At 36.8% G+C, this 16,754-nt stretch overlaps 1 protein-coding gene and 1 pseudogene across 1 annotated transcript in view; both read left to right on the forward strand.

Moving 5' to 3' along the window:
* LOC101574267 (COBW domain-containing protein 2-like) overlaps positions 1-10,129 on the forward strand; it is a 41,561-nt gene extending 31,432 nt beyond the window's left edge. Inside the window, exons 3-4 of the mRNA XM_023720294.1 lie at positions 8,701-9,253; positions 9,482-10,129. Coding sequence (XP_023576062.1) covers positions 8,701-9,253; positions 9,482-9,962 — 1,034 coding nt within the window. The 3' untranslated portion in view covers positions 9,963-10,129. The remainder of the gene's footprint in view (positions 1-8,700; positions 9,254-9,481) is intronic.
* Positions 10,130-15,707: 5,578 nt separating this feature from the next.
* On the forward strand, positions 15,708-16,103 carry LOC101574667 (annotated as a pseudogene).
* The last annotated feature ends 651 nt before the right edge of the window (positions 16,104-16,754 follow it).

Here is a 16,754-nt window from a genome sequence, read left to right on the forward strand (position 1 = left end):
AGATTTCCTCCTCTGCTCTCTTAAGATAATTCAAAGAAAACAATTATGATTGTTCTGTCCCAACAGCTTATAGCTGGGTGAACATCTTCTCCTTTGTTTTCCCTGAACTTTATTCTCAGAGATCTTATCATGAATCACACAGCACAAAACCACCTCAAAAACAGTTCCTGAGCCAAGCATAAAAATGGAAGAACAAACTGATTTCTAATTAGAATTGTGTCTGAGGTGCAAAGGCCTATTACTCTTTCATGCCTCTTCAGCTCTCTTGCCAAGAAACTGGTGTGATGCTTGAATATTCTAATTTAATTTTAGATAGAAATTTGTGCAAGATAGATGCAAAAAAAAAGGAAAGCATTTTAAAAGCAAAGAACTCAGAATTTCAGAGGAAACACACATACGCACATGCAGATTCAAGACACACAATATAGACTAATTTTCCATGTTCAGCATTATAAAAGTAGAGACCAGCCTTTCAGTGTAAGTTACTGAACAGAGAGATACCTTTGGGAAGTAAGAGAGGAAAACCTAGGGCTGTCTCAGACAAAATCAGATGCGTGGCTATTCGCCATGGGAACTGCAGTTAGGTTTTGCTGAATAGGACAAACTGCATTCTGGTCCTCCTATAAGGAGCTTCTGGAACATCTGGTCTTGGAAAACCAGACTATTGTGGTTTAGGAAGAATGTATTAACAGCTGGGATGGGGTGGGAGCAGAAACTATAGTAATATTGTGGCTAACAGTACTGACTGCTTTCAAATCCTGACTGATTAGCAGTCTGGCCTTCGGAAAGTGGCTTAAACTTTCTGTGCTGTAGTTTTCTTATTGGTAAATTAGGGATAATAATAGGCCACTCTTTAGAGAGTACTTCCATCCATGCCTGATTAACAACATTATATAAATGTTTCTTGTCTTTATAGTTACCTCCATTTTATAGATTTTACCCCCCCCAAAAAAAAAAATCCAAAGAAGCACTAACAAAAATTTCAAATTATATTCCAGGATTAACTTGATATGTTCATTCACTTTAGGATATTTTTGGAAGTGATCTGGGCATTAGGCTGAGGTGGAAACTTTGCTATTCTCCAGAAAGCGTTATTGTCCAGGTTTTCTCTGGTCCTGGGTGGAAAGACAGAGATCTCTGAGCTACCCAAAACTGGACCAGGCATGTGCTAAACTCATTAATTATACAGATATGTTTTTAAGACAAATGAAAGTTGAGAAACACTAGGCACAGAGCAAACACACTGAAGCCCATAATTGTCTTGCCTGCCAGGCTGAACTCTCATTATTATAAATAATAATAATGACAGGCAACATTCTTGAGCACAGTTGATGACAGGCCCTACCCTAAATACTTCATGTGTTTAAAATCATTTAATTATTACAGCAAATATGTGATGTAAGCATTATTATTCTTATTCTTATTATTCTTATTACCATTTTATTGATGAAGGTACAGAAATACAGAGGTTAAAGATTTATTTAGCCCTGCCTTACACTCAGGCTATAAACAATAGCCATGTAGTAAGCACTATTAAGAAAATTTACTGGTAGGATTTTAAATATTTTCTAGCAAAACTCATGTTTTTGTTTTAATATTTGAGAGTCTATTTAGAGGAAAAGCACTGATAGCTGCCTTGCTATCCTTCTTTATATTTGTCCTTGGTATTTTGATTTCTGCAAGGCCATGAGAGTTAATAATTATGAACAACATTTTGAAGAGGCTTTTGAGTACCATCTTAGGTCAGGATGAAAATGTTAAATGAGATTTTTAAACTCTAGAAACCAGATTCACAAATGAGTACAGACCTTTTAAATAAATCATTTGTATTTGGCTTTGGAAAACATCATTGTAGATTTTTTCCCTCTAAAGGTTTAAGTCCTAATTATGTTTACTCAGGACAATATCGTAATTGCCTACATTTTCCCAGCACACATGGGTGGATGAGGGAGGGAGGCCTGGTGGGAGGGAGGAGGGAGATGTGTACTGGGCACTTCCGTGACTCAGTGGGCCAGGCTGGGGTTGGTGGTGTGCTCTGCATCCTCATGGGCGGAAGATCCGCACGTGACACTCCCATGGATAGTGTGCCTGTGCAGAAACGTGAGAAGTACCAAGAGGAAGCCAGACTGTGAAAGAGGTAGCAGGAAAGATATAAGCAGCAGAGTACATGGTGAAGAGAACACAGAGTAGCCATTAGAGAAAGCGGATCAGGGAGGTAAATGTATACATGTCCACCAATTTTAGTTTTCCTCCATGCGTTCTTTTACAATGGCACTTTGTATCCTAAGTGGTTGGATAGAAAAGCGGATGACACATTTTGATGCTCTCGGTCAGTTATAGAAAATAAAATGGGAGAAATAGTATTCCCAAGGATGTATGGTGATACTAATGTGTTTATTTGCTGTGTTTAAAATTTAAAGGGCCAGATTCGCAGCATGAATTATGGCTAGGTTAAAAATTTTCCTCAATAAAAGTGATCGAGTGACTTATTCCTATTTCCCTCTCAGTTTGGCCACTGAAATCTGAGGTTGGCTGTGAACTCATCAGTCTTGCTTTTTCAGTAAAAGAAATTACCCCCCAAAGATCCTGGTGTTCAGCAAAAGCCCTCTTTGAGTGTTTACTATGACTGGATAAACAGTAGAGGAAGAGAAACACGAAGAAACAATGCAATATGCAGATCACACTACAATTACCATTGTATTAAGGGCCATGAAGAAAAATTATAGAAGCATAGAGAGAAGAAGCTGATTTAAACAGGAGTTTATTGAGAAAGGAGGGAAGATGGGAATTCTCCCCTAAGTAAGTCACTCTTAGGAGCACTGGAAAAATAAAGATTTGACCAATAAAGACAGTGAAGGGAAGAGACAGAATATATATGATTAATCATATTGTATTCTTTATCTAAACTTGAATGGGTACCCATGAAGTTAGGTACAAAAAAATGGACTTAATTGACTATTTCTAATGTGGTTCAGTAGAGGATATTTAATGGAAATAACAAACACCATAAAATAACAATAAGGCACTGGATTGACACAACCTTTGTTCTCTGTCTACCCTGCCAAGAGTGGATGTGTGAAAGGATTACACAAGCATGGATTTAAAAAATACTAGCAATAGGGAAAAATCAAAAAGGAAGTAAAGGTGGACGCCCTGCCTTCTTTTTGTCATTGAAGGTGTCAAAAGAGGAAAAGTAGAGACTGTGAATCCAGAAGAGACAGAAGCAAGTGACGAGCAGATGCAGATTTCTCTGCAGTGGTGTGGTTATGATGGACTAATGTTGACCCCTGGACAGACCACAAAGGCATAAAATGCCTTCTAGGGATGTAGATTTTTTTAAAAAGCCCTCAGATGGCAGACATAAAATGAACCACCTCCGAAGACATTCTATAGGAAACTCAATACTTCTGACAAAGTGGGCATTTTAAATCTGCACAATTTATAACTGTGTTGCTGATAATTTCCGGTACTTATTTATTTGTTTTTGCAATATGAGGGAAAAAGGACTATGCTTAATGCTGGATTCTATAAATAACCCTAGAGTGAGTGTGACATTGAAAGTGAATTGAAACCATATACTTAAAAAAGGAAATATATACATGTTCACCAAAAACTGTGTCAGAGGCATTGTTCAGAAGGTGTAGGAGCTTTGAGAACATTTTCACAATGGTCCCAGATTACATGATCACAGAGTGGGAATTCTCAGGCAGGGAACCATTTGGCAGCCCAGCATATATCATCCCATTTTCCTCAGAGCAGATTTTACATTCCACATTAAGATTTAAGAAATTGCTCTTTAATTATGAAAATACTAAATACTTTCTTATAGCTAATTTTCTGGAAACAGGTTCCTTGAGGGATGATTTAATGCAATGGACAGAATGGTGGTTGAAAAGCATGGACCTGTTATCCGCTCATTTCAGAGCATGTGCATATGTGTGTTTGTGTGTGTATTTAGGCGTGAACTCCGGATAAAAATATGCATTAAATCATTATATTTTCATGCAAATAGATGCATTAAATGAACAGACTTCACCAGTATGGTTATGCTGTAAGAATTCTACTTCTATTGGCAATTCATTCACAAGTACAAGATCAGAGTAATCACACACTATAGTTTCTCTGTCGATTTTTAATTATGACTATGCAAATCATTGTCTAATGCTAAATTAACTTCAGAGAGACAGTAACTCCACTTCTGTGGGCAGCCCAGATTATTTAAATTCTGCTATATTGTCAGCCAGGTACTAAAGGAAATGTGAAGTCATGATGATACTGAAATAATATTGATTGAATTTTCTCTACATGCCAGGCCATATTCTAGCTGTCATCTATGTTTTACCTCATGATTGTTCAAAACAAGGCTTTGAAGTACACGTTAATCTTATCCTGACCTACACACTAGAGAGAAGGGAATAAATGGAAATTGGCCAGACTGGTAGTTTTTATTTCCCTTTTTCTTTTTTTCTTTTCTTTTTTTTTTTTTTTTTTGTGCCACTGGAGATTCAGCACAGAGCCCTCACACTGACCTATATGCCTACTTCTTTAAATTTTTTATTTTGGGACAGGTTTCATTAAATTCCTAAATTTCTCAGCATGAACTCAGAGTTGAAATTCATCTGCCTCATCTTCAATAGTGCTGAGATTACAGGTGTGAGCTATTATGACAAGGTAGTCATGCAGCTTATACTGGTCAGGCTATCAACCTGCCTTCTTTACAAATTTGTTGCATAGGAAACATTTTATTTGTCATTTTTATTTTCAAGATAGCCTATTAAAATTTTAACCTTGAAGAACTCTGGCAGCTCTGGGCAGCCTGTGGGACTCTGGTAAGCTGTGACCTTCCTTAGCCTCCAGCGTGCAGGTATGGAGCTTCTGCTGGTGCCAGACCAAACTTTTAAGAACTTAGGAGGACTCAGTGGCCTGCGGGATGCAGGAGAGCTTTGTTCTGTGGGCTCAGCATAAGCAGTCATGGAGCTTTCCTGGAGCCATATGAGAACTTTGGAAAACTCTGGGTAACCTGCAGGACTCTCTCTCTCTCTGGGTGCATGCTGAGAACTTCATAAATGCCAAAGTGCAGGAACAAAAGGCAATCTCAATCCTCTAGCCCACCAGAACAAATCCAGGAGACAAAAACATACAAGAACTTGGAAACCACACACCTGAAATCTCTGAAATGATAGTAACTGAAGTAAAGAAACAAATCCATCAGGCTATAGAAGAAATAAGGGAGGAAATAATCTCTCAGGTCCAAAAAGAAAGAACAGCACTTATGAAATAATTGCTTAGTGCAGCTAAAGAAGACACAGATAGAAAAATAGAGAATAGAAAAATGATGGAAACACCAAATGGACAATGCATGAAACAGATTCAAATAGATATCCAGGATATTAAGAACTCCACTGAAAGCTGGCAAAAAAGCTTCAATGAAACTGAAGACTTTGAGACCTCAAAGACAGTGTTGCAGCTAATGAATGTGAAATAAAATATCTTTTAAAATTAACAAGGAACCAGGAAATAACAATTTGGTAGCTACAAGACAATGCAAAGAAAAATAAATATAATAGGTGTCAATGAATCAGGGAAAGAGAGCACAAGTGACATAAAAAAGACTATTTGTAGAAGTACTAGCAGAAAATTTTCCAAACATGAGAAAAGAACCTGATATACAGATAAGCAAGACATATAGGTCTCCACACAGCCATAATCACAATAAATCTACACCCAGACACATGAAAATCAAGATCTCAGAAATTCAGCAAAAGAATAAAATATTTAAAGCTGTTAGACAGAAGAAAAAGATCACCTACAATGAAAAACCTATAAGAATCACAGCATATTTCTCAACACAAACCAACAAACCAAGAAGTGCTTGGAGTGAAGTATTTATAGTCCTGAAAGAAAATAATTTGCAACCTAAATTGTTGTACCCTGAAAAACTATTTGTCAAATTTAATGGAGAAATAAGAACTTTCCATGATAAAGAACAACTGAAGAAATTCCTCACAACAAAACCAACCCTAAAAAGAGTACTGACAGATATTCTAGAAAAATGCACAAGTTATCACAGCTTCAAGAACAACAGAGAGGAACTACCAAATGGAGCAAGTAATTAAAATAAGGAAAAATTATGGAACCTATAACAGGACAATAATGTGACAAAGATAAGCCAATATTTATCAGTTATAGCCATCAGTGTGAATTGCTGCAATTCATCAATCAAAAGAAACAGACTATCAGATTTGATTAAGAAACAAAAATCCTGGGGCCAGGGATACAGCTCATTGGAACCTGCCTGGCAAGCACAAGGTCATGAGTTTGATCCCTGTTACTGGTGGAAAAAAGCTGAGAAACAAAATCCAACAAAATACTGCATACAAGAAACACATTTAACTCAAAAGGAGATCTACAGACTAAAGGTCAAATGATGGAACACTATCCTCCATGCCATAGGAAATCAGAAAAAAGAAAACAAACAAACAAACATAAAAAAACAGGGGTAGCCATCCTGGTTGCTGACAACTTTAAACCAAAAATCATCCAAAGAGATAAAGAAGGTTACTATATACTACAAACTGAAAGAAGAAGATGTAACAATTATAAATATAGATGTACCCAGTGTAGGAGCACCCTCCTATATAAGACAAATTTCAATAGACATGAAAAATCAAATGAGCAATAATACAATAGTAGTGGAGGACTTTAACACACCACTGTCACAAAGAGACAGATCAACTAGGCAAAAAATTAGCAAAGAAATAATAGAGCTAAACCAAACTTGTGAAGAAATTGATTTGGCAGACATTTATAGAGTGTTTCACCCAGCAACAATAGAATACACATTCTTCTCAGAAGTACATGGGACAGTCTCCAAAATAAACTTCATGCTAGCACCCAGAGCGCTCTTCAGTAAATTCAAAGGAATTGAAATTATCCCATACATACTATCTGATCACACTGCCATGAAACTGGGGTTTATTGACAAAAGAAACTACAAAAACACCATAAACACGTGGAAATTAAATAAAAACCTCCTAAACCACTAGTGCATCACAGATGAATTACTGAAATCTGTGGTATGCAACAAAAGCTATCTTAAGACAAAATTTTATAGTGGTAAATTCGTAAACATTAGGGAAACAGAACAACCTCAAATAAGTGATCTTATGCTGTATCTCATGCTTCAATAAAAAGAAGAGCAAATCAAACCAAAAGCCAAAGAAGGCATGAAATTATAAAGATTAGAGGAGAAATTAATGCATTGGAGATGAAGAAAACAATACAAAGAATAAAGTAATCAGAGTCGGCTCTTTGGAAAAATAAATAAAATTGATAAACCCCTAGTCAACCTAATCAAAATGGGAAAGAAAAAACCCAAATTCATACAATAAAGAATGAAAAAGGTAAAATCACTACACACGCTAGAGAAATTCAGATCATCAATATTTACTTCCAAAATCTTTACTCTCACAGGATGAAAAGCAGAGGAAGTGGACAGTTTCCCAGATACGTATGAAATGCCAAGGCTGAGTAAAGAAGCTTTACAAATTCTGAATAACGCAATAACAAGAAACAAAATTGAAAATGTAGTAAAAACCCTCCAACAAAGAAAAATCCCAGGTGCCAGTGGATTTACAGAAGAATTCTCCAAGAAATTTAGAGATTTAATGCCAACTTTTCTAAAACTCTTCAATGAAATTTAAAGGGAAACAATTCTCCTAAACTCATTCCTGGAGGCAAGTATTACTTTGATTTTAAAAAAAGAGAAAGATCCAACTGAAGAAGAAAACTAAAGGCCAATATCTCTACTGAATATAGATGCAAACATCATTAACAAATACTGGCAAATAGAATGTAGCAAATCATCAAGAAGATTATACATTATGATCAAGTGGGATTCATTGCAGAAATGCATGGGTAGTTGAACATACACAAATCCATAAATGTAATATACCACATCAAAGAAATAAGAACAAAAACCAAATTATCGTCTCAGTAGATGCATAAAACACTTTTGACAAAGTCAAATGCTCATTCATGAAAAAACTGTACAGAAAATTGGAATAAATGGTTTGTATCTCAACCTGATAAAACCCATCGATGAGAAACCAACAGCCAACATCATACTAAATGGATAAAACCTAAAGGCTTTCACTTTAAAATCAGGAACAAGACAAGAATGTCCACCATTTCCACTCCTGTTCAATATATTTCTGGAAACATCAGCCAGAGCAATTAAACAAGAAAGAGAAATAAAAAGAATAAGGATTGGAACAGAAGAAGTGAAATTATCATTATTTTCAGATGACATGCTATTCTACGTGGAAGACCCCAAATACTCCACCAAGAGTCTTATAGATTTAATTACCAAATTCAGCAACATAGCAGGATACAAAGTCAACACCCAAAAATCAGTAGCATTTTTTTACACAAAGAATAAACACACTGAGAGAAAAATTAGGGAACCCATGCCTTTCACACAAAAATTAACAAAATACTTAGAAATCAATCTCACAAAGAATGTAAAAGATTTATACAGTGAAAATTATGATGACCTGAGAAAAGAGATTGAAGAGGATTTGAAAAAAATCAAAAAATATTCCATGCTCCTGGATAGGAAGAGTCAATATTGTGAAAATGCCATACTTCCAAAATTGCTATACAGATTCAATGAAATTCTTATTAAAATGTCTTTTGTAGGAGATGAGGAAGAGGAACCGGCCGAGGAGGACTGCCCTGAGTTGGTTCCCATTGAGGCGAAGGAAAGAGAGGAAGAGGAAAAGCTTGGCCCCGGCGCCAAGATCCCAGTCACAATCATCACCGGGTATTTAGGTGCTGGGAAGACAACACTACTGAACTACATTTTAACAGAGCAACATAGTAAACGAATAGCAGTTATTTTAAATGAATTTGGTGAAGGAAGTGCAGTAGAGAAATCCTTAGCTGTGAGTCAAGGTGGAGAGCTCTATGAAGAGTGGCTGGAACTTGGAAATGGTTGCCTCTGCTGTTCAATGAAGGACAGTAGCCTTCGGGCTATTGAGAATTTGATGCAGAAGAAGGGGAAATTTGATTACATACTGTTAGAGACCACTGGGTTGGCAGATCCTGGTGCTGTGGCTTCTATATTTTGGGTTGATGCTGAGCTAGGGAGTGATATTTATCTTGATGGTATCATAACTGTTGTAGATTCAAAGTATGGATTAAAACATTTAGCAGAAGAAAAACCAGATGGCCTCACCAATGAAGCTACTAGGTATTCATATTTAAAGTTAGTATTGATTGTGGGCTAATTAGAGAAATCATTAATATGAAACTACAAAACAAAACTGAGAAACATAAAAGCATAGGGGCAAGTTGCTTTGGCAGATATTATCCTCATCAATAAAACAGACTTGATTTCAGAAGATGAGTTAAAAAAATTAAGAACAACTATTAGATCAATAAATGGACTGGGAAAAATTTTAGAAACACAGAGATCCAGAGTTGATCTTGCCAACATACTAGATCTTCATGCCTTTGATAGTCTCTCTGGAATCAGTTTTCAGGAAAAACTTCAACATATGTCCACAGCACAACCTCACCTTGATCAGAGTATTGTTACAATCACATTTGAAGTACCAGGAAATGTAAAGGAAGAAAGTCTAAATGTATTTATTCAGGATCTCCTGTGGGAGAAGAACGTGAGAAACAAGGACGATCACTGCATGGAGGTCATACGGCTGAAGGGGCTGGTATCAATCACAGACAAACAACAACAAGTGATTGTCCAAGGTGTCCATGAACTCTATGACCTGGAAGAGACTCCAGTGAGCTGGAAAGATGACACAGAGAGAACAAATCGATTGGTTCTTATTGGCAGGAATTTAGATAAGGACATCCTTAAACGGCTGTTTATGGCTACTGTAACAGAAACAGAAAAGCAGTGGACAGCACATTCCAAAGAAGATCAAATTTGTCTATAGCACCAGAAGCATTTATCAAAAGGATTGGATAATAGAAATTAGTTCCCTACTGGCAATATTTCAACCATTATTCTTTGATGACTTCTTTTATGAATTCCAGTGTACTTAAAAATAATATTTATTTTATACAGTACATAGTGTGAATCAGTATATAAGACATTGACATTCATAAAATAAATTATAACATCAAAAAAAAATAAAATAAAATGTCTTTTGTATACCTCATAGAGCTAGAGAAAACTTTCCTTAAATTCACTTGGAACCAGAAGAGACCTAGAATATCAAAAGTAATCCTAGGAAACAAAGGAAAGGCAAATGGCATCACAATCTCTGTTCTGAAATTATACTATAAAGCTAATGTGGTAAAATCAGCATGGTACTGGCATAGAGACAGACCTGAGGATCAATGCAACAGATTAGAATATTCAGACACAACTGCAAACACACACACTCAGCCACTTTGTCTTTTATGAAAGGTTCCAATGGATTCACTGGAAGAAAGATAGCCTCTTTAATTAAATGGTGCTGGAAAACCCTGCTTCCCACATGCCAAAGGCTAAAACTATACCCATGCCTATCACCATGCACAAAGCTACAGTCAAAATTGATCAAAGATTTAAATATTAAAAACTCTAAATATTCTGGAGGGACATGTAGGTAGAAATCTTAAAGACATAGGGCTAGGTAGAGTGTTCATGAGCAAACACAAAACTTCACAGGAAATACTTCAAAGACTCAACAACTGGGACCTCATCTTTTTCAAAACTTTCTGTACTTTAAAACGAATCTTCAACAGAGCAAAAAGAAAACAAACAAACTGGAAAAAAAATTATAGTTAACTGTCCCTTTGACAAAGGCCTTTTATCTGAAATATATAGAATTAAAAAAAATCAGGTCCCTCAGTTTCAAAGACCCAATCCAAAAATGGGCATCTGAGATGATATACACTTTCTCAGAGGAGAAAATACAAATGGCAAGTAAATATATGAAAAATTGGTGATTTGAGAAATGCAAATTAAAACAACACTGAGATTCTATTTCACCCCAGAAAGAGTGGCTAACATGAAGAAGTAAGCCAATGACAAACAGGGAGGGGCTGTGGAGAAAAAGGAGCCCTTCCCCACTGTTGGTAGGAGTGCAGACTCATATAACCACTGTGAAAATCAGTGTGGAGTTTCCTTCAAAAACTAGGATTAGAGATCCCATTCAACCCAGGTACAGCCCTTCTGGCTAGTTTTCCAGAAGAACTCAAAACCTCATACTACAGTGACATATGTGCACCCATGTTTGTAACAGTGCAATTTGTCATAGCTGAGTCCTGGAAACAACCCAGATGCCCATCAGTTGAAGAATGGATAAGGCAGATGTGATATTTTTACACAATGGAGTTTATTTGGCTATAAAACAGGATAAATTTGACACTCTTGTTGGTAAATGGATGCAGCGAGAGAACATACTCTGAAGTAAAATAAATCAGACCCACATGTACAAACATCATATTGTCTTCTTAGTGTGAGAATCTGAAAGAGAAAAATGGAATCTGATGGGTACAACAGACACTGGTAAAAGGGAATGAACTTATTCAAAAGGAAAGAGTTATTGAGTTGAGGAGAAGGACAGGAGAGGGAGTGGGTGAAAAAGATTTATCTATGTATGTAAGCAGGATGGTTTGGACAATTGTCCTGTGCATTTCTGCTGGTCTATGTAAAGAAACAGCTAATGCTTTAATTTGTTTTGTCTCCTTTTTTCAATTGTTTGTATTTTTTCCTCTTCTTAATTTCTTATACATTTCTTTCTTCTAATTTTGCATGCATCTATCTGGTAATATGAATAGCTGGTTGGAAGGCAACACTATGTATTACAACAAATACTGGGAAATTCATATTACTTTGTTAAGTGAAAATCTGTATCACTTGTCATTTTTTGTTTTATTTCTAATTTTTGGTCACTTTAAAAATTTAACCTCATTCTTTCTTGAGTTTCTTATTTATTTTAGTTAATCAAACTTTAGTAACATTAGAAACTAAACTTTATTTTTAATATCTTTGAATTTATTTATTTATTTATTTATTTATTTATTCTTTCATTAGGTATAGGGTCTCATTATGCAGCTTGGACTCATAGTGATCCTCCTGTCTCAGCCCCAGCACTGGGATTACAGGCAGGTGACACCACAGATCAAAATTGAGTCCTTGTGCTTACCAGGCAAGTGCTTATACTACTGAGCTGTCTCCCCAGCCACAAACTAAACTTTATTGATTAAGACTTGTGAAGCAATTCTGGGATATTTCTTTTTCTTCCTTGCTTTGAAGCTGTCAGTTGTGAAGCACAGAATACTCTTCCCTTGCTTGTCTTCAAGCATGAGAAAAATCACAAGTAGGTTTTAAAATATCCCCTCATGGATATATAATACACAACAAACACATATCAAATGAATCTGTCCCTTTTTGGGTGGAGCATTTGTTCTGATAAATGTCACATTTTCTGAAATGCTTCTCTGTAAGCATATTATATTTTCTTTAAGCATGGAACACTTCCTTTTTGTCTCTTAAATCTGAATTTGTCTTAAAGTTTTCCATAATTTCAAATGCAATGGCTTCTTTTCAGTTGCATCTCATGACTTCCCATGAAACTTTTCAGAATAATCTGCTCTTTGGAGCAACCTTCTTTTTGTATTTCTACACCATTACTTTCTGGTTTTTGTTTTGCTCTTCTGTCCTTTCCTTGATTTTCTACATTACCTGTCTGTACATGATTCTGAAAAGGTAGTATTCTTTGGTCCCACCCTTTGCAGTCTTTCTTCTTCCTCAATATTATATTTCTAGTTGCTTCATTTAAGCTGGCTTCTTCAGAGATAATGAACTACTCTCTTCACTGCCAAGGGTATTTCTTTACTTATGACATATTAAAATGCTTACTGTGTTACGTTATGTCTGCCTGCCCTCATTTGTCAAGACATAATAGCCTCTGCTGTGATTCATCTGAGAAGATTATCAGAGCAGAAATTAGCATCTCGCTCATACAAGAGTCTGCTGCAGTCCTGGGCAGCTGTAAGGCAAACTGCCATTCCATTCAGACTTAGGATGTAGTCAGCCTCAGACTTCAGGAGCCACCTTCTCAGCACAAGGACTATTCTATGATTTCTCTAGCAGAAGAGAGACTAGATATTGAGTAGGGACTTCTTCTCAGCCTGGTCTGACACAGTTCTGTGGGATTCTTATAGAGTTCCATCCTCAGACAGTAGTGTTACCAACCACGAAGTCTTGTCTTGGTGACTTTTCTCTCATTGCTGGAACAAAATATCTGAAGTCCAAATTTAAGGAAGGAAGGTTTATTTAGCTCAAAGTTTGTGGAGGTTTCAGTCCATAATCACCTTGCTCTAAGGCAGAGTGGCATATAGCAGATGGCAGCAGTTCATGGCGGTAGAAAACAGCAAAACAGCAAAAGCAAAAAGGGAGAAACAATGCCAGCAGCATCCTCTTTCCTTCCCTTATCCAGGCTATCTGCCCCAGGGTGGGTGAACACTCACACCCATAATCCCAGCAGCACTCACACCCATAATCCCAGCAGCACTCACACACATAATCCCAGCAGCACTCACACCCATAATCCCAGCAGCACTCACACACATAATCCCAGCATTTGATTCATGAATTAATCACAAACTCTAGAAACCCATCCCAGTGACTACATGAGGCTTTGGGAAGACATCTAGATTCAAACTATAACAGGACTTTTCTATACTGTTATCAAAAGACCAATAGGGAATCTCAACACAGAAACATGGCTTTTTATTCTTATATATGCATGAGTACAAGGTGGCAGGAGGGGGACAGATATCCCAGCCTAACCCAAACAGTGGACAAACATGTACAACTATCATGGCATCAATGGGGAAGAGAGGGACCTGATATTTTGGTGTTATCGCCTGTGTATGTGGAATTTTAGTTGTGCCACTGCTCTTCTTTTTCATGCCTTTCCATGCAATACATCTCATTACCACTGTAGGTCTCCATCTCAAGATGTGATTTTTACTATCCTAATAAAATAAAATATAATATAAGTAACTATCAAGTCTTCGTGATTGTTTTATGTGTGTATTTGTCCCATTCCCCATGAAGTCTGCTCCTTATCATTTGTAAAACTTCCTAATTGGGCAGAGAAGCTCATTCCCCACCCTTGTTAGGTTTAATTTTAATCTTTTTTGGGGAGTGGGAGTGGGAGTCTAGCTTTATGGTCTCTGCACTGCCCACATAGTCTTTGAAGGCAGGGTAGACTTCTCGTTCTTCCAACCTCTTGTTATCTCAACTTTATAACCTTGGACAATGGTCTGCTTTTCAACTTCAAATTTCCTCGAATGATTTTCAGTGCTGTAAGGTTGAAGGTTTCTCAAATACATATTTACAAAATTGAAATAATAATCTAAGTCTATTGTTCACTTTACTACACTTGTTATTATGAAAAAATTGTTCTAAAAATGACATAATGTTGCTAGATTAAGCATCATTTTCATTAGGACTTTGAACTGTTTGTTTGCTATTTGTTTGATCAGGGCCTACATAAATGTGCTGAAAAGCCCATATGCATTGACCAGAATTGTCTCCTTTGCCAGATGGTCTTTAATTGCACAGCTAGTAATTTTACTGATAGAAATCAAGAAACAAAACAGTGCAAAACAAAACACTCCACAGTATTATAAATTATAGTATCCTTAATTCCTTAGTTCTTTACTAGAGTTATAGGATGGCAATTTCATGAATTTGCCTAGAAATTTGGAAAAAATTTTCCCTCTTTATCCTTACTCATTTTTAAACCAGTAGGTATGGATTTTGTTAGTGATACACTGAGATCCTATGGATACAATATATGCTTTGGCCCTCTGACTTATTTTAGAGCTTGGCAGTTCTCCTTACCCTTCAAGATTTTCCCTGAAGCTCCACCGGGCTGTCTCTAGTGCTCTCCTTCTCTGTGTAAAATTCCATTTGAACACAAACACTTTAATGCAGTGTTTCTAAAACACACACATGATCCTCTTCCCTACTATTAAGGCGGCCCAACTAACCAAAGAAGCTGACAGAGGCTGCTGAGTATAGCATTGTTTTAGTCAACAGACTGGGAACAGAAGTTACGGGCATCTTCTCCAAGTTCACCCAGGACATCACAAAAAAAATAAGCCAACAACAATCCCAACAAAGGCAAAAGTCTTCTCCTTCCTCATTTTCAGTTGACTGGAGAAGATTGTACTAAGCTAGGGAGACATATGATTGAAAGTAGCAAAATTCTGAGCAGCTCGAATCTCCATATGCCTAGCAAGAGCTTGGTTTAACAGCTTCCTATATAATCTGAGAGAAAAATTGAGACTAATTCCATGTTAACTCATTTTTTTTTTTTTTTGGTTTTAATTTGGTATAGGGTCTCACCACACCACTCAGACTTGTATCCTTTTTCAGCCTCTCAGCACTGGGATTACAGGTGTGCACCATCATGTCGGGTTTGTGCTACTTATTTTTTTTGAGATTATTATCACCGCAACATACTGTAATAGAGAAAACTCAGTTTGCTAGTCTGTGAAGTGAGAATAATTATCGTCTTACTTTGAGAAGGACATAATATAAACAAAGTAAGCATTTTAGTGTATGACTCAGGAGAGAACTGATTGATGTTAGCTTTTTCCTTTTCTTTTTTTCTTTCTTTCTTAGACATAAAAGTACAGTCTTGCTTTTTCTGCCATCTTTCTGAGCTGCCATAATGGTGCACTTGAACGTCCTGGCTGATGCTCTCAAGAACATCAACAATGCTGAAAAGAGAGGCAAACTCCAGGTCCTAATTAGGCTGTGCTCCAAAGACATTGTCCAGTTTCTAACTGTGATGATGAAGCATGGTTACATTGGTGAATTTGAAATCACTGATGATCACAGTGCTAGAAAAATTGTTGTGAACCTCACAGGCAGCTTAAACAAGTGTGGCGTGATCAGCCCCAGGTTTGATGTGCAGCTGAAAGACCTAGAAAAATGGCAAAATAACCTGCTCTCATCTCATCAGTTTGGTTTCATTGTATTGACAACCTCAGCTGGCATCATGGATCGTGAAGAAGCACGACAAAAACACACAGGAGGAAAAATCCTGGGATTCTTTCTCTAAGGATGTAAAACGTGCAAATAAAATGCCTCAGCAGACTCTGGTGCTTCCACTTGATCGTTTTGAGCTATTGTGCCATGTAGGAAGAGCATGGTGATGTACAGCTGTTGTGCTCACTGGTGAGTGTGGTTGCTCTGCTGTGAACAAGTCCTTTTATCTACCTGTACACTATCACTTATGTAATGGTCTACCAGAAGATGGTGTTGGTAGGCTCTGGAAGGTTGAATCAGGTTGGGTTCATACTCTGGAGTCTTTTTTTTCTCTTTCTTTTTTTCCATAATTTTATTGAGAAACAAATAGCAATTAGACAGTTTCAAACCAAATTGGTAGGACAGTTTCAATAATTAACACATTGCATACATTCTTCCTACTGGTTAATTGCTGTACAAGATGAGGACATGAGATCCTATTTACAAACACCATTAGAACAAATACCTCTATTCATTAAGAGCATGTAACTATATATCTATCCTAACCACTTTGAATACACAGATACAAAATGGACATTCATCGGTATACCCCATTTTTTCTAAGTTCCGTTATTTGAATATTATAGGTGTGTAAACTCAGCAAAATATTCTAAAAGAGTCCAGTAGCCCATAATAGTATTGGGTCTTCCGCTTCACTGGCAATGTCAGAAATTGTTAACCTGAG

The sequence above is a fragment of the Octodon degus genome, unplaced genomic scaffold, assembly GCF_000260255.1.
Source record: "Octodon degus isolate 3935 unplaced genomic scaffold, OctDeg1.0 scaffold00074, whole genome shotgun sequence".
Lineage (NCBI taxonomy): Eukaryota > Metazoa > Chordata > Mammalia > Rodentia > Octodontidae > Octodon > Octodon degus.